This window comes from Motacilla alba, chromosome 5 (assembly GCF_015832195.1).
Source record: "Motacilla alba alba isolate MOTALB_02 chromosome 5, Motacilla_alba_V1.0_pri, whole genome shotgun sequence".
NCBI classification, from domain to species: domain Eukaryota; kingdom Metazoa; phylum Chordata; class Aves; order Passeriformes; family Motacillidae; genus Motacilla; species Motacilla alba.
Genome location: NC_052020.1, coordinates 31,041,823 through 31,061,627, shown reverse-complemented (window position 1 = coordinate 31,061,627; position 19,805 = coordinate 31,041,823). Strand labels below are relative to the sequence as shown.

The following is a 19,805-nucleotide window of genomic DNA, read 5'->3' as shown; positions in this document are numbered from 1 at the left end:
TTTATTAAATTCTTTATTATATCATTGTGCAGATCTTTCATAAATAATTATGATTTTACTGAACTTAAACAGAAAACATACACCTCTATTTGAAACACTAGATCTTAACACTTTAGACCACTCACACCTTCCTTTCCTTTTGAAAACTTACCAAAATGAGTTTTTCTACTTTTTACCTGATATTTTTTGACCATCAGCTGGTTACTTATACATGTGGTAGCTCATACTCTGCCTATTGAGATGTGTCTGCAGACTAGGGAATAGAAAAAAACCCTGGCTGAAAGTAAGTCTTGCTCTTCTGATGTCTAGTACTTTGAAACAAAGATTAACAATTACTTTCTTAGTAACTTCATTTTGCAAACACATGATTTGTGTGGAAACAAGAGTTCACAGAAAGCAACCAACATGAAATGATTATGTCAGGCTGGGCTGCAATGTAGGACACAGTGAGAGCAAAACCTAATCTCTGAGAGGTTTCCACTTCATCTGCACTCATCTGCGTAATCAGCTTTTCATCTTGTCATAGGATAAATGCAACCTGCCTTCTGCTTCATTTACCCCATATAGAACACTGCTATGGATTTGTATGCAGCAACTGGTAAGAGCTCGTGTAGAAATGTATTCAGAAAGGAACTCGAAACCATTCCATTTTTAAAGGAAATTAAAGCTTGGAAGTCATCTATTTGCTAAGTTCATACACTAATTAGAACTGAAAGCTATTCACTACGTCCAGTATGCAAACTGACCCTGCTTTAGATGAAACAACCCTTACTTTCAGCTACCATTTCATTTCTTAATCTGTGACTTTGTGTATGGTAATAAACAATAGCTGTTGTTTAAACATTTCAGGAGCTTTTACAAACTGCTAAATTCCAGTGAATAACAGAAGTTTTTGAGTGGAACTAGTGTTATTTTCACTTGTTTTAATCTCAGTTCATCTGAGTGTGGAAGGCTCATACAGGTAAAGACCTTCATGGAGCAAAGCAATGAGTAACAGCCTCCTGTTCAAGCTGCTCCTTTATTTGGAAAGGTTGGAAAATTACCAGAAGTCATAGCTAACAATCAATTAAACACTTTACCAGCAGTGTTCTCAGAAGTAATGTCTGATTGGCTTTGATGTCTGACAACCTAACTCTAAACTAAGTTCTAAGGACTAACAATGAGGATACAGGCTGGCCAAATACATATTTATAATTCTTTGTGCTCTTCTCTCAAAGGATGAATATTTTTCTGTATTACTGTCAGAAACATGTTCATGTAGATGTATGGTAATCTAAATGTGAAGATGTATGGGTCATCTACAGGTACATGAGGAAAACATGAACTGCATAATGCAAAAAGGGGAGTAGGAAATAAATCACAGTTTGCTGCCAAAGCAATTGTTACCAGCACTTTTGCACTTAAGATCTAAAAAGCAAAGAGCTATCATGCATAAGACAACTTTATTTTCCATTTTTCCCCCATACCTGCATCAAATTCTTATCCCTGAGCAGGTATTTCTGTCTTTTAGTACATTTATTCTCTTGTCTTAAAATCGTACATCAGAGCTGATACTTCCACACAGTAGAGATATAACCTGTTAATATTTTCATCTTAAAAGTAATGCTTTGAATTCCCAATAAATACAGCTCCATAACGCAGCAATTCTTTGTCTACTTAAATTTACATGGCCGCTTTTGCAACAAAAAGATTTAAATCTGTTCCTGAACTTGTTTAGAAACATGAATTGAATATATTTATGTTACAGCAAATACACCCAGAACTCTTTATTCTTAATTTCCTCCTCCTGCACCCTCTCTAATCTCCTTAGTGTCATCATCCCATATTCCTCAATCCAAAACATCCCATGCCTTGGAACAGCAGCAGGAGTTGTCATTCCGGGAATACCAGGTACTAACTACTACTTCAGATTCTGATCCCCACTGTCCCAGCTGCCAGTTTTATTCTCATATCTAAAACTCAGAAGAGACTCTGCTCAATAATAATGAGAACAAATTGTGAAATTTTATAGAATCCTTAACAGGACCAATTACAGTTCTGGTTTTATTGTCTGACATAATGGATAGACAAAGAAAAAAAAAACAAACACAAAACCCCCCATCTAGTTAAGTGTAAGAAACCATCTGCTTTCTTAAAAAAATATTAAAATAAAGAGAATTGGAATTATAGGACCTTGATTAATTTGTATCGTCATATAGGAAAAAAAGCAATAACACTGTTTGTATGAACAACATAAATGCAAATACATTGAAATGCATGTTTAAAATTGGTTGGATGAAAGGGTTTTGAGCAGTGGTGGTTTTTTGCCTCTGCAACATATACTGCATTGTGTTAATTTGGTTTATTCATAAATTCTTGACCTAAAACTGTCTAATACAGAAATATAATAGTTTACATTAGTAATCCATTACATACATCAATATCAAACATTTTATCCTAATGAGAAATACAGATTTGCCTGTTTCAAAATATACCAATTCACCCAAATTATTAAGTAACTTTGGCCAAAATGGCTTTTTCTCTGATTAATAAAATGGAAATTCAAAAGACAGCAGAAGAGAATCTTTGTAATTTTAAAAATCCTGGATGTATGACTTTGAAGTTCTGCCAACTCTTGTTATTAAATGACCTGATTTTGGACAAGGACGAAGCCAGTCTTACAACAAACACAAGTATGTGTATGCAAATTCCGAGAGCAGGGTGAAAAATTACTTATTTTTATGGGAAAAGAGCATAATCAGGATTGTTACAGAAAGCAGACAGAATGTTTCAGAAAACAATGTGGAAGACCTCTCTGGAAATGAGTATCTATTTAAGTGGCTAAAACACTGCTAAAGGTGAAGTGGTAAGATCCATTTCATCAGTACAATGAAACTGAGGTATTCTCTGCCAGGCTTAAGTACAAGAAGAAAATTAAGGGGACTGGTGACAATTAGAATTTCAAAATTAAACTATACCAAGAAAATGCTCTCTTTATTTGCATATTGTATTCTGTAAACAAATGCATGGAAATATCAAACATTCTCTAAAGATTATAAACCCCAACTACTTGTCTGTTGTTTGAAAAAGGAGGAGTTTACTCTTTGGCATGTATTACATACCAACAGATTTACATTAAGCTATTGCACCATCAAATCCTTATAAAATCGATAAAATTGGCACAACTTCTCATGCAAACTAAACACTAAGATTATGAAAAAAATGTGTTTGTGTGTGGCATTAAATACCTTCCGGGAAAGATTAACAACTGTAGATGCAGTCATTTACTTAGGTCAGTAGTGAAATTCTGTGTCCAGAAAAAATAAATTGGAAAAGAAAAAGAAGTCGAGCATAATGACCAGATATATGTATCAGTCGTACTGGTTGAAAGATTGTGGAGACAAACTGCCCTCAGAAATGGTCTTAAGAATAAAAGAATCTTGGGACAGCAGAAAATCACTATCACTCCTGTCTTTCTCTGGTACATGCCCTATTTTACTGTCACTAGTGAATCTAGAATCAAACATAACAATACAGGTACATTTCCTTAAGCAGAATGGATTCAGTTTGTGCAGAGATGTTAAAAGCTATAATAAGAGCCCAGTTTCAGTATGCTGAAAGGTTATATTCAAAAATATAGGATTCATGGAAAACTGAGCAGAGCACAAGAGGAGAGCCTCTTGTCTCCACGTCAGTCTCAGCACACTATTCTATATGCTGGTAACAGCAATTCAGACTTCTGTCTCCACTATTCACTTTAACATTTTTTATACATGATATATATGCTACAGTTTAATATTTTAAAAGTCTGGAGAGAAAATAAAGAGACCAAAATAATAACAAAAGCTTTTTTAACAGATACAGCATATCTTAAAAAATGCCAACTAAGAAAAAACCGCACCAACACTCAATGAACCAATGTTCTTAATACAAAACATCCAGTAGTTCTGCACAATAAATAGAAACATAGGAAAAATGTTTTGATGTAGGAAATCAATGTTTTTCTATCTGTATCAGAGGTTTTATATGCATTTCAACCAGATGCAGTCAAGCAACAATAGAAATAATTAGATGCAAAATTATAATTCCTAAGGCCTAGTAGTCTGAAGGAAAAGGTGGAGAAGAAGAAAAGCAATCTATGTACAAAAAAGAGTCACGCCTTCTCTAAAATATGAATGTTCAGCACCATTGTCTGAAAATATTTGCAAAATAAGTTCAGAACCATACAGTGCCTCTTATAAACTCTGAAATTTCTTCAACTGTTTTTGGAAATGTGAAGGTGTTTTGCAAAATTTAATTAAGCTATTACCTTGTGAGAATCTCAGTTTCACACTTTGATGAGCCAAGAACATTCTAAGGGAGTTTCTAAAGTCACCACAAATATGGAACTGAGATGAAAAGAATCCCATTTCTCTGCATATTTTGCAAAGATGGACTATTACTTCTTCCTATATAATGCAGAAAAATGTCTGTTATTCCAAACAGTGACAGGAGTAGACCATGATGTAGTGCTGTCAGATCACAATTAGCTACTAAGCTTAGACATAGTCTTTATGAAAAAAACCTTTATTTCAAACAAATTTCTCTTTATGTCTGTCGGGTTTTTTCTCAATTTATTCAGGGAAAAAAAATCACACGTTCAGCTGGTCTGCAAGCACAACACATATATAGAAGGAGAAAAACAGATAACCTTGCATGGTTTAATCACATAAGTTGCTTCATAAATTGATCATGGGAGTTTGACATTTCTCATAAGAATATCTAGCTTAGAACAGAAGTAGCTTTTGTTTGGATGAAAGTTACTAAGAAATATTTTATTTACAACCATCAATTATGTAATCTCACCAAAATAAGTCAAAGTGCTTCAGACATTTAATGACTGCGTTTCTTGAAATTATGTCTCCAATTTGAACTTTTTGTAACTGTCTGATGCTGACCAGACTTGGCATGCTCTACTTTTTTGTAGACAGTGTGCATGCCAAGTCTCAGGCAGCAGAGAGCAACACAATTTATATTCCCAATTATTCCAGGAAGAAGACTCACATAGCAGTGGTGCTGGTCTTTCAAATGCTACTTAATTTACCTTCAGACTCTAAGCAGTTGGAAGCTTGGCAATACTAAGAGATTTGAATGCAGTGGTTACAATGGTAAATACAATAATCAGCTGACAGTCATCAGTCTGACCATGTTAAAAATTTTAGTTTAACTTTAGCATATTTCCGTGGCCTTGAATGCCATTGAATTCCCCATTCTCCTAGCTATACATTTGGATAAATTCTGTATCTTTCTGAAGTAATAGTAATCTTTGGATGTAGAAGGCGTGAAAATTTATAGTTCCAGTGATTTAAGTAAAATTTTTATTTTGAAAAAAGCTTCTTCATTTTTTACATTTAAAATATAGTCTTTTAAGCAATATTACATCTATGTATTTCAACATACAGTATAAAATAAGATACTCAGATATCTTGAAATAGGCTCAGTGACCAACAGATTAAAAATATCTTAAAAAGATGAAAGATTTATTTACATAGTATTTGTACAGGGAAAAAAAACAAACAACTAAGAAGCCTTGCTTTGATGGTTGGGGGAAGACAGTCAATATAGAACTCTGGCTCTGCAACAGAATTTAATCATTGAGCTTTGAGGTAGGCTAAGTCTGTATATGGCTGGTAAGGGTATACATAGTTTATGAGCAGCTAAAATGAAAGAATAAACAGTAATTGCTTGAAATTAATTGTCATGGGCAAGTGGTCTCTCATTCAGAAACATTCCTGATAGCTGCTCTTTCTTAAGGATTTGAAAAGATCACAATGACAATATTGATAAAAGGCACACTCTGAAAGGGAAAAAATAACCTGTTCTACTCATATAAGCCACTTATTTCGTCAAAGTTCATGTTGCAATATTTATGTACTCACAGGCAGGTGACAGTGAGGGACTGGCCATTAGGTACATCTATTCAACAGTAGTTTAATAATGTAAAAATATTGGACTAGCAACATTTTGGGCAAAGATATTCAGCTTAATGGTCCTAATGTCCAACTTGGGCCCTGAACATAGGATTTAAAACCAGTATGTGTAATACCAGCAATCTAACTTTTTATCCAAAGCCATTTTTCAGCATAAAGCACAAACATGTCAAAAATGTGTATGTTGTAAAATCACTGGAAGACAGATCCTATAGTAGTTACAAAGATACAAAATCCATCTTCTGTTATTAAAAACTGCCATGTAGTACCCTGTTTTCACTAAAGTCTACTTGTCTGGAAATGCAAGGGTTAGCCATGTGTAATCTTCCTAGATTAACAAAAGAAATTGAAATATGCCCCCCCCATCTAAATGTGCAAGAAGCTTTTAAAAGAATACAATAAACTATTAACATTTTGAATGTGTTTTTCTTCTGTTGCATGTACAAAAAACTTCTTCATGCATTCTTCAGAATATTTTAATATATTAATTGCACAGTTGCAATTTGATACTCTGGAAAATTCTACAAGTTTGCCTCTGGGACAAAAATATTCAAATGCTCATAGCAGAAGCAGGATACCAAAAGCAGTTACTTCTGCAAGCACATTACACAGATGTAACATTACACAATATTTGAGACAAAGATCTTTTCTACAAGGAAGTTCTGCATGGAATTAGACTGGCCAAATAAATAAGGCCCTTACACCCTACTCTGAGAATGGCACATATCAGAGGAGCAGGCAAGGAAGATTACTGAAATGCCATTCACTGTTTTCATGTTGGAGGGAGAGTTAGGCATCTCCTGAAAGATTATATTTTTTAATTAATTTTTTAAAAAATAAAGTGTTTTTAAATTAATTACATCTCACAGACTCTCATTGCAGTAAACCTACCATCTTTAAAGTGAGCTAATGCTTGGAGCAGACAAATTACCTTCAAAAAACTCTGGCTGGTTGTTTAAAGACCGAGTCAGGAGATGGAGCACAACAGATTTTGGGTTTGCAGTGCTCAATTGTCCTAGTTGCTGTTGAAAAACCCTTTCAGTTAAAGTACCAATAAAAATTATGACAACAGAATAGATGAAACCTTAAAATTTAAACATACACTTGTCACAGCATGTGTCCCAGTCAAGACATCCAGGATGCACAGAATGTCACCACACAATACCAGAAGGCTTCAAACCATGCAGAGCAACACCATACCACACCAAAAGGCTTCAGGTATCTGCCCATAGAGAGTAACATCACTTCAGAAAGCTGCAAGCATCTGCCCATCTTGTTCTTTAGCCCAGGCTTTTATACCCCTCATATTCATGCATGGCACCCGTGTGCCCTCTGTTCCCTTTGGTGTTTGGTCAGTGCACTGGGCACTCCATGGCTCATTGCTGTCACTGCTGCTCACCTGCTGCTCACAGCTGTACCATTGGGTATGAGGCTCGGCCCCAGCCCCACTCCCAGTTACCACAAAGTATGTACCTAAATACACTGAACTAGAGATAGCAACTTTGTAAAATTAGAGTGTGAAAATACAGTTTCCCCATACACTTTCAGGAGAGAGTGAGGTGTGTGATATATTCAAGCTTGTGTGATATATTTGATCAGAACAACAGCTAAGACAATGTAAGAAGCAAAAGAATTCAAACTGAAAGTTTTCATCGTCACAGAACTAGTTCTCAACAAGGGGTTGTATGACCTTCAGATATGTTGTGGAGGAGTAATAGGACTACTCATACAACAATACACCCGCTTCAGAGAGATGTAGGCAAAAAATGACAAATGTTTGTGACAAAAAATATTCAGAGCAAAAGATGTGATTGAATATGTGAAGCTGAATTGAGTCTTAAGGAAGCACATTTGAAGGTCAAATTGACATAAGGTTCTGGAAATAATGCTAAGCAATGGTATGTACAATAAGGAAAGAAAAAAGAAAGATGAACTTTATAGCTGCTTCATAAGATGGTGTTGTTCATGGTTGTGAAGCTTCAGATCAAGTTATTTTGTAGTTTCATTGAACTGCAAATTACTGTTAGGTTTTAACCTCATAAATTACCAAGACACTTTCAAACCACAAAAAATGTATTTACAATTTTCCATGTCAGGAGTTACACTGACCCTATTTCTGACAGCCTTTTAGTTTCATATTCATCCTAATTCAGTATGTTCATTAATATTAATATGAAATTTAATATAATTTTCCAAATTTATTATAAATGCTAAATAAATGTACATTTTTAATGTTTCCCCCTTAGAAATCACTTCCAGCCTGCTTGATACCTTACCAAAACCTTTAAAAGAAAACTGTTGAAAGATCTACAATGTACATACAGATTTCTGGGAGTGGTGGTAAGGGGAAAAGAATGTTTTTAATGTGACATTTTGCCCAGAAAAACATTGTCAAGATAATTTAAATACAGTTTTAATGATACTTATATGTATTAAGAAAGAGAAATGTGCCCAGAAAACAAGGTTCTCAGGGAAAAAACCCAAACAAAACTGTGTATTTTATGACAATCCAGGTTAAAGCTATCAAATTATTTATGGAGGAAATGTAAATTAGAACAAATTAAGATAATGTAAGTTATCCAAAAATATTATTTAAATGGCTGTAATAGTATATAAACTTTAATGTAATTTAGGATTTGAATATGCTCATTCAAATTCATATGTATTTTTTTTACTTTGTTAATTTCAAATTAGAAGTATAACTTCATTGACAATTTCTTTTAATAAATTCTAAAGCAGCAGAATATTCCAATCAGGTTTTTATATCTTTTATAGATTTGTCCCATAATTAAAAAGAAAAGTTGCATAGGTAAATTATGGAAAGTGAAAGAACCTTCCAACAGTCTTCTAATATATAAAATCTGATGGATATAATTCTAGTAGCACCAAACAAGAGGTGACCACAAATACCCAGGAGTTAGTTATTTAGGATTTTATGGATTAAAACTAACTGCATAAGCTCAGCTGTAGCCCTAGCAGGAAACAAGTGCAGATGGTGTGCTACTCAGCCCATAAACCTGTTAGAAAAATGGTATTCCACCAGTGTCTCTTACTCAAGTGATCTACTGGACAGGGTATGTGATACAGCTAGAACTAGAAAGATGTAAATGTTATTGAATTCCTTGATTAATTGTTAGAAAGACTTGTTAATAAATTTTCTACTGTTGGTAGAAATTAGGTATCTTATTCTTTTAAATATTCTAATTATTCGTGACCTTGGAAGAACTTAGACATGTGACAAAAGCAATACTAGGCAGGTAGTGTTATCTCTGTCTGGACAGAATAATAACAGTCTCTGACTTTATCTTCTGCATTGTCTGGAAGCTAAAGAGAAGCAATTCTGCTTGAATAATGTTCTGTCAATTACTGCTACAAATCAGCATTCTGGGGTCACAATTGATAACTTCCAGAAATTAAAGTGGGTAAAGATCATAAGAGAAAGCAAAACAGAGGAATAGAAACACAACCATAATTATAGTCAAGTATGGTGACTCAAACTATCTACATTTTCCCAATTTGTTAGTGTAAAATGAAATTTCTTAATAGGTAACTGTAAGATGAAGTTATGCTAAAGTAATAATATTTGTCTTCTGACAAAAATACTCAGCATGTCTCTAAACTATGAAAGTTTCAGTGCAATTGACCACTGAGATTCAAATCCTAAAAATAGAGATGTACTTGTATTTTTAACACAATTCTAAAAGGCGAAAGGGTAAATGAAATAGAAATACTTTCAAATAACACTTGTTCAAATATCTTTTGGAAAAACCTAGGATGTCAACCTAAGAATGTTAACGTAACTGATAATATTTTAAAAGTATTGTAGTCTAAAAAAGTAATTTGATGGCTTCACAGCAGATTTTTTGAATTGTTTTTAGATTGGGAGGAATGATATTTCTGCTGTAAAAGGGGCTGAAAACTTTAATCTTCTATAAAAATAAATTTGAAATTTTCATAAAATATAAATCTAGAAACAGTGATATTGATCTAGAAATGGAGAAATGAAAGAAAAATTTATCTGTGCCCCTTGACTAAAGAAATGTGATCATGCTAAGACTGAAATAGGTGTAAATCTAGCACGAGGATAATCAAAAAAACCAGGAAATACTACATATTCGAAAAAGGCAAAAGGTCATAGAAATCTTAATGCCCAAATTCACAGGGTCAGGTACACATGACCTCACATATTTAACTGTAAGTATGTGCCAAAAATTCCTACATGTTTGTAAATTTAAAAATATATGTGTATTCATGTCAAGAGGCAATTATATAGCGTCCACATTTTTGTGCATACAACTCTTTTCAACATATATTTTTGAAAAAGGAAAAATTAAAAACATTAGGACCAATACTGTGTGGCACTTTCTTTGACTGCAAGTTGAAGTAAATCCACAGGACAGTTTACAGTATTTAGCCATGACTTTCATTAACTCAAGAACAATTACTGTGTAATTTCTATGCAAAGCATTACCCTTATTTATTGTTAGTTTTATTTTTGCTCATGAAGAAAACTGTAGGGAAGCAGCTCTGTGGAGAAGGGTCTGGGGGTCCTGGTGGACAACGAACTGTCCCTGAGCCAGCAGTGTGTCCTGGTGGCCAAGAAGGACCACGGAATCCTGAGCTGCAATTGGAAGAGCATTGGCAGCAGGTCGAGGGAGGGGATCCTGCCCCTCTGCTCAGCCCTGGTGAGCCTCACCTGGAGTGCTGTGTCCAGTTCTGGGCTCCTTAGGACAAGAGAGAGATGGAGCTCCTGGAGCAGGTCCAAGGAAGGACTCTGAAGATGATGAGGGGATTGAATCATCTCTCTTACAAGGAAAGGCTGAGGGAGCTGGGCCTGTTCAGACTCCAGAAGAAATGACTGAGAGGGGACCTCATCAATGTCTGTCAGTATCTGAAGGGAGGGTGTCAGAGGATGGATCCAGGCTCCTCTAGGTGATGTCAAGCAATAGGACAAAAGGCAATGGGAAAAAAAACCTGAGTCACAGAAAGTTCCACCTGAACCTGAGGAAGAACTTTACTGGACAGGTGATCAAGCACAGTAACAGGTTTCCCAGAGAGGTTGTGAAGTCTCCCTCACTGGAGATATTCAAGAACTGTCTGGAGACAATCCTGTGCTCTGGGATGAGGTTGGTCCACTGTGGACAAATGTGTTGCATAATCTATAGCAAAATTGGAAATAAGACTCCCAATATCTTAGGCTAAAATAATATTAACTGTTATGTTTACCCAGTTGCAGAATCTTTTCTAAAGTTTACCACCAGATGGCAATCTAACATAAAAGTTTGATCATTGGTGAGTGGCTTTGAGTATCTGTTTTTAGCTACTGTTCTTTCCTTATTTTGCTTTAAGTAGCACTGAATTTGCTTTAAAAGCCACTGAATTAAGCCTTACAAGCAATATTGATACTGTGTTATGAATTCTGAAACATTACAAAATACACTTTACCCTTTTATACAGAAATGGCATCAGAGGTTTTATTTTGGTTTTAAAATTTGAGGAAATCTTTGACCAATATCTTACATTTTCCACCTGAAAATTAAATGCAATTCCTCTAGACTAAATTAAAAAGAAGCTCCCCAGCCAAAAAAAAAAAAAAAAAAAAAAAAAAAAAAAAAAAAAAAAAAGGCAAAAAAAGTGCAAAAAACCAAACAAAACCAGAAAACTCCAAGTAACAAGACAAAATGACAACAACAACAACAAAAAACCTCAGAAGCAAAAGAAGAACTTTTCATTGGATATTCACAGAAGTAGTTTTCTCTTTGGTGAATGAAAAGTTCAGCTGTTTAAGTGTCTAACATTTGTGAACTGAACAAGGAGCTGACTGCTAAAGATAGTCAACATAATGAATTTGAATACTTTTGTGACTTTTTTGTAAAGAAAACAATTTTTTACTTTTAATGGAATTTTAAAACCTGTACTTGTGCATATTTTTTTATACTTAAGTGACACATAAAGAATGCAGAGATATGACAGTCTTTTAAGGAGCACCTAACTTTTATGACCAAGGCCTGTAATTATCAGTGGAAAATTTAGTTTTGATTCCTCACCTAACTGACTCTTTGGTAACTGGTATTACCTGTATTTTTAAAATGTCAGTGTGCAGGTATTACCATTGCAGGTTTTGCAAATATCTTCTACGTGGTATTTGATTCATTTTTAATTGGGCATGTTAAGTCAATCTTCATGAAGGTAAAATACACATGACAAAAGATGTTTACAGATTGTTCAGATATTCATTGTTTACAGAGTGATGATTTTTTATTTTGTTTTGCAATATCAATCTTACTATTTTATTGTCATTCTACTGCTACTATAAAAATTCTATCCTACAATCAAGGACAAGTGAAGAGTCAGCCTGAATACCTCAGTGAGAGGGGAGAGCTTATGTTGTAGGATAACCAGACTGCATGTTTGTAATGAAGACTGAAAGGAAGTTTTCCTTAAATTTGGTTTGTGGACACATCCTTCTGATAGCTTCAAAGTACCATGGACTCTGTCTAGAGTGTGTTTAGTAGCAAAAGTGCTAAATTACAGATTGAGGATTGGTTGGGATGAATAGAGTATTATAATATACACAAGTGGTCACAATACAGATTACTGGACCTGTGTAGCATTCACGGTGGAATGCTGCACTTTACAGTCATATCCAGTAAAGCAGAGTGACTGTGTGTGTATACATATACATATATATATACACACACACACACACACACATCTACACATAGATATATATACACATATATAGCCTGTGTGCAATATGTGATCATTACACACTGAGCCAAATCTCAGTCTTGTAGCAATAGGGAAGTCCTAGACAGAAAAAAATGTCTTGAAGATTTGAATCTCATGATGCTGTTGTAGGTGAATAATTTTCTCCTCAAACATTTAACAGAAAAAAAAATCTAGGGAGCAGGAGTGCAATGCAATGGTTTTGCATTACAGTTGACAATTTTAAAAAGAGGAAATCTAACAAAAATATTTTGTTTATAATGGCAGGATATTGTTTCCTAAAACAATGCAAGGGATGATTTTTAAAGATGAGTATCAAACCATAGAGGAACTTACAAACAAAAACCCAAACCTAGTGAATCACTATTTTACCTAGTCTCTGTTATAATGCTCAAGGTATTCCCAATTTTCCTTTTTTTTCATATGCTTTTTCTGTTGTTTAAAGAAATTCAAAGAAATACCCTGGCATGTGGATATCTGCTTACAGGAAAAAAAAATTGGTATCCTTTCTATGTGCCTTATTAGGAGTTGCAGACATATATATCCATAGCTATGTATATTAACTGATATAAATATATTATTTTACTCTAAAGTTTGTTCATTTCATAGGAAGCATTTTAATGGAATATTCCAAAATATGAGGAAAACAGTTGAAAAGTTATATATTTTCCCTCTTTCCATTTGATTCAGGTGGATTAATCTCAGCTTTGCATGTTCAGAACCTACTATCTGGAAATTTTCTTGCATAACTGAAATAAAATTTGGCCAGCACCTATACTAAATGACATTGATTTCTATTTATGAAGAAAATTCATCACTTGTGCTTATTTTCCCAGGTCTTTAGTTATTTCTTGCTTATAATCTTTTGAAGTAAAGTAGTATGCTTGAAAGGTGGTTTTATTTAAGATGTTACAGAAAAGGTGTCCTTATATGTGTATTGAATTTTGCCACACAATATCTGTATGAAATTCATTGTGCATGTAATGGAATCATAGAATGGTTTAGGTTGGAAGGGTCCTTAAAAATCATCTAGTTCCAACAACCTTGTCTTCACCTACTCTGGTCAAGGAAACCTTCTGCTGGAGTGTAAATTAGAAAATAACACAAATGTATGGATAAGCATATGTCATAATAGGCCTCACTGTCTACTCTTTTTAGTAAAATCACTGAGTGGCATGCTTTGGTTTTGGGTGAATTTTCCCTACTGCTCAGGCTTTTTGGATTTTTTCTGGAATACCAGTATTTGATAAGGAAGATCTGTTCTGGTATGTTCTTTTTATTGATGAGGAATGAGATAAAATGTTGATCCGGAGATTGCTGGAATTAAAATAAATGCCACAAAAAAGCCCCAGACACAAAAATGGATGTTTAAATGCCAACCAAATCCTAATGAGTTTTCTGGCACTTCAGAGAAACATTTTTCTGCCACATTGCTTTTGTCTTGCCCAGCAACCAACAGAAACTGCAGGGTGGGGAAAAGGAAGTGGCTGGACTGGCAGGGAGAGCCAGTATGACTACACCAACTAAAGGCTTCTGAGTTGCTTTTGACCTGAAATTGTCTGTTGCTGAGTAATGTGATTGGAATTATTTTTTGGACAGATTTTCTCAGGGTAATAAGACAGAGTGAAATAAAACATTTTTCAAAGAGTTCTGCCCATCAAGGAGAGAAAATCTTGGGCATCTCATTTTCCGGCTTGTGACTATGCTTATTTTAATTAGTGCAAAATCAGAATGCTGTTAATTTGGAGGGTGGAAGGGCAGTGTGCATTGGGTTCCATGTTCAGAGGACAGTTGTCCATAAATTATTAGCTTGTGGGCACAGAGTATGCAGTTTCAGTTTTCAGTGTGCTACACTCATCCTTGTGACCCCAGGCCCTTATTTTACCTATGTTTTCCTTTGTAAACCATAAATATGTACTTATGGAGAAAAAGACTGTATGCCCATGGTATTCTGTGAGAATGTGTCAAGTTAAACAGGGGCTGCACAAAGTTTGGGTAATTCTTCTCAGGGGTTGAATGTAGGAGTAAGCTGTGGTTGTCTTGTCACAAGATTCAAGATCACACAGCAAATTGTCTGGCTAGAGCCTTCTCGGCAGTTTCTTCTGTTTCCTTGTGTTATTTTTTTTTTTTTTTTTCTCCCTTCACTTAATTAAATTTTGTTCTTGTGTTGATCTATCAAATCCCTTCATGATTTGCTCTTATTGAAGTAATAAATAGCAATTTTCATTAATTACAAATTTCTTCATTATTGAACTAGAATTTAAAGTTATTTTAAGTTATGTTTTAAGATAACTCTTTTATGGATTCTGAAGTAAATATATACCATCTTCTATAAATACTCAGGTGTAGTTCTAAAAAGATACAGATAAAGCCCTTGAAGTTCCTGAGATAGAGGCATAAATACCATGTAAAGAGATGGCACAAATAACTACACATAGTTGGTTCTGATCATAAAGTCATCTTGGAAATCAGATTTGCAGCTGCTTATGCAGAGAAGCAAGAAATGGAAATTATTGTAAGCAGGCTGTAAATACCTGCTGTCAAAATCTGCTTGTCCTGTGATCATCAGGATTACATCCTTCTGCTGCATAATCAGTAGGTTCAGAATTGCTGAATTTGATACATTTCAGTGCAAAATTGGCTATCCTGGTCTGTGAAAATGGAAGCTCAAGCTCTGCTTTTATTAACACTTCACCATTTTTGTTGTTCTGCCCAGACAGTATCTGGAGGGAAAAAAAATCAACACCGAGTGATGCATATAATGCTTCCTGCAATACCTTAACAGTCGGGGGGTTTGCCTCCAGGGTAGAGAGAAAAGGGAGAGGATTGCTTGCTAGGAGCTGGAAAAGCAGCAGCGCGGTAGGCTCTGGCAGTGAGGGGGTTGACTGACAGTCTGCAGTGCAGTGGAGTTAGCTGAGCTCCCTATATGGCTGTGGATTAGCTATATGCTAATACTGATAGGAGAGGAGCAGTACAGAGCGCAGTGAGCTGACGGTGGAGGCGATCAGCCTCAGCAGAGCTGACTCCTCAAGAGCCATGGCTGAAGGGGGTGAAGGAGGGGAAGATGAAATACAGTTCCTTCGAACTGTAAGTATCTGCTTTTTATAGGTCATGTAGTACATGATTTTGTGCCTCGTCTCTATTTCTTTTCTGTTGTATTAAAAATAAAGTGTCATTTCTGTGCTGGGCTTTGCCAAATGGCAGAATTGATTTAGTCAGTGGATAAAATAAAGCAAGAATAAGAGCTCTAAAAGCATCATGCAGTCTCAGTGTGTTCTTCCCTGAATTTGCTCAATAGCCAGTTTGGTATAAGGAGACCTATTTCCGCTGTAATCCCCTGTGTTTGAAGCGTCCCCGTCAACTTTGTACTTGGGTTTCTAAATGTAGCATGCCAAATATGTGACCTCTGAAACTTCTGTCTGGGTTAGATTTCACTGACATTACCAGAAGCTTTGCAAATAGGAGCGCCTTAAAATGATGAATAAACCAAGCAAGCCCCTGATGACCTCTTCTGATAAACATGCACACAGAAGCACACTTGTGTATAGGGAATACCAACAGATGTTGAAGTCAGGGCTCTGCAAATGTTTGGGGTCTTTTCTCTGCTTAAAAGAAGCTTATCTTTAAAGGACATAAGCATTTCTTTGGGAAGGGGTGTTAATTAGTGAAATACCCTCCACTTGGTGTAATTTTCTATAAAGAACCCTCACACCATTCTTTCGTAAAGCTTTACACAAATCTAGCATGACAACTAATTTAGACTTTTAAGCAAGTAGTGTACATGCATTCATTTTTGGGAAGAGGATAACATCCTTTTCATGTCTCACCTTGTGTCTCCTTATATTTATCCTGCATGACTAAGAGTGTGTTGTTGTGTAACTAGCGTGGAAAAACTGCTATTAGATGTGTGTGTTCCCTTCCCTTTCCATGAGGAAAGAGAAGATAGCTTTACTTTGCATTTATCACAAATAATGTTCCCGAAACAAGCTCCTTTAGAGCTGATTCAACTTTGAAAAGATAAGTCACTAAAATAAAAAATGCTAAGTTCCCAAAGTACGAAATTACAAGATTGATTTGTGAGAAGCTGGGGTAAGTCATTCATGGGAAATAAAGGTTGGAGTGAGGTGATGGCTGCTGCTGTAAGTTGTATAGGTGTGATGAAGTGTCATTAGCACTTTTAAGCCTCAGAGAATTTCATGGGGGGGGGTGGGGAAATGGATAGTGACAATGAAAAATCTTTTCCAACATTCCTACCTTCCACTACAGTCTTTAAAGGTACATATTTTAGCAGATTACTCCAGCCTTTAATCTGAGACTGGAGCGTTAAATGTACATCCTTCATCCTTTCACTTTCCAGGATGTTGCCTTGACTGAACAGCCATGCTCAGGGATGGAGTGAGAAGCTTTGCCCTTTGATAGGTGTAGCCCGTGTGTGCTACATGAGATGGCAATTTCTGCTGCTATGATACATTTTCATGCTAGAGTAACTCTGTTGCACTTCTTCCCAATGGTTAAAATGAAGTGCTCAATAGTGGTGTGGGCCAAAAATGGAAATAGCAAAAGGGAGACTATGCAGAAGTGTTCCTTTCACGTAGTGCAAGGAAATCTTCTACAGGGGAGAGAATGGACTAGATTTTTCTCTTGGAAGTTCTAGCTACTTCTTGCTCTAAACAATCATATCAGTTACTGCTGTCTCCTCTCTATTATAAATCTTCCTTCGCCTTCGTGGGCAAGGGATGAATTGTTGTTTCTTAGCATACTGAGAAAGGAAACATTTATTAGATACTGAGCGCTACAGTGAGATACACCTTCAATACTGATTTCTTACAGCTTTTATTTCTGCATAAGCAGTGTTTGTGCTTACAAACATATAGTACAGTAGTCCTTAAGAACTCTTGCACTGAAATTGTTAATCAATTAGAATCTTCTCAAAATCAAAATATTTTCTGGATTTTTGGATTGCTGCTGAATGTTTCCAAGGCTGATGCAGCTGAATCTTCCTTTGAAAATGTTGATATCCATATTTTTATTTTTGAGTCTTTAGAGAGAAGTTATCTAGGATATTTTAGGGTCTTGGGGATAGCTCTTCCTTGTTCAGTTATAAAATAAGATTAGATGTCTCTTGATTCAAAGATATCATACAACATTTTTTTTGAAAAAGCAAGATAATCAACTCTTAAAAATCTGCTTAAATTATTTTTTGCTATCTTAAAGACAAATGTCCTTTTGTCCTCAATTTTTTGTTGGTAATGACTTTTTTGTCTTCCAGATGTAAGTAATTGTTTAATTTTGTGTCTTACTTCTATGTTCTCTCCTCATATAAAAGGTCAAGAAGCTTGTTGATGCATGATGATGAAGTCTGTATTTGTTTCTACGGAGCAGCAACTTGTGGGCACATTTATTAGATTTGATGGAAAGCTTTTTACTGTCACTTTCTGTTCCAAAACATTCCTTATATTTAATTAGTTTGGCAGCAATGGGAATGAGACACACTCAAAGAACAAATTCCAGAGAGGATAACAACATTATCATTGTTGTAGCAGTAGTATGTCTTCAGTACTCATTTCAAATATGTCCCAATGTGTGTGTAAAGCCTTTACATGCAATGACAGCATTTCAAGGAAGGTGTTATTTATACAGTGTAATTTCTGTTCTGAATTTTTCCCTGACTTGTAAGTTCAGTATGAACACAAATAAATATATAAGCACATATAGTTTTTTCTTACACTGCTACCCTGTTGTTGTGTCTTTGTTATAAATTTTTTTGTGTTTTCTTTCTTGTAATAATGCTTGGAATTGTTTCTCTATTTTTCTAGTTGGTAGTTCCTTCTGGTTTTGGCTCTGGATATTCAGTGTGTCATGTATGGAAGGGAGAAGCAAAGCACTTGTTGCATGTATGTAGCATGCAATACTGCTGGGGTTTAGTTTTCCTTTTTATTTTTTTTTAAGATGATTTTCCCATATTGTTTATTTGTTACCTCCTCCTAAGGTGTAAATATATGAGAAATCAATGTAGCTGGCATTATGCAGCATAAGGTGAGAATACATATGATTACCTGTGCTGTTTTGAGATAACATACTGAGGGATATAGAGAGAACCTTGTTGCCCTTAATGTGAATGAGTGAGTGTAAGCCATTCTCATTTGAGCCTTTCCTAGCTGCTGGGAATTTACTGCTATGATGAACTGAAAAATTCTCTCGACTCCGGAAATTATTCACAAGTTCCCACTGCTGCTGAATTACTCAAATATGAGGTGGTCTCTGTCTTGGAGCAAAGAGCTTTTGCTTGCCTTCCTCCATTAGAAATACCTAAATAGTAACTTGCTAACAGTAACTGAGAACATGGTTGAGGATGGAGGGGAAGTCCCATCCCTGCCAAAGCACTTTAAATGTAATGAAGCATATCAAAGTCGCTTGCCATCTTAGAGTCCTAATTATGGTTGTAACACTAGTTGATAGGTCTATTGCTTTGCTATGTTTCCTGAAATTCATGCTATTAATGGAAGGAGTTTCTCTTTATTTTAATAGAGATACCTTTTTTAAAAAAAAAATTTATTGTTGTTGTTGTTGGGTTTTTTTGAGGTTGTTTTTAAATTTTTTTTTTTTTTTTTTTTGAGATGGTTCATTAGTCAACAAAGTTTTGCCTCATTTTCTGTAAATCTAAACACTGTTTGTGCTGGTGTGTCTGGGCATAAGTGTGCATATGCCTTTGTGCCTGTGTGTGTGATTCTTTCCCCAGCTGGTTACTAGTCCTTCATTTCTGTGAGTGACAAAGGCCTTACCAATTGCTTCTTCTTTAACTTCTGCTCTTTTAGGAGCTTCTCTCAAAGACTTAAAGTTAAGTGGTCTCATAAACCTCTCCAATCACTATCTAAAAATTTACACATATTGTAAATATGGAATGGGAAAGTGTGTTCTTCCATAGACTGACTGTAATTATCCATTATGCTTAAATGGCAAAATAATGTTGTTACAAAGACCCAGAAAAGAACATTTGGCTTATTTTTCAAGATCTAGTCCATGTATGTAAATTTACACAATGAGTTTACAGACCTTTTTAGGATCATTTGTGTATTGGGTTGCTGCTCATACACAAATTTATTTGTGGATACATATTCCTATTTATAC

At 35.2% G+C, this 19,805-nt stretch overlaps 1 protein-coding gene across 10 annotated transcripts in view; it reads left to right on the top strand.

Moving 5' to 3' along the window:
* Positions 1–15,569: 15,569 nt before the first annotated feature.
* Positions 15,570–19,805, top strand: part of RYR3 (ryanodine receptor 3) — a 190,868-nt gene continuing 186,632 nt past the window's right edge. For all 10 annotated transcript variants that reach the window (XM_038139161.1, XM_038139162.1, XM_038139157.1 and 7 more), the window contains exon 1: positions 15,570–15,764. In XM_038139161.1, coding sequence (XP_037995089.1) covers positions 15,714–15,764 — 51 coding nt within the window. In that variant the 5' untranslated portion in view covers positions 15,570–15,713. The remainder of the gene's footprint in view (positions 15,765–19,805) is intronic.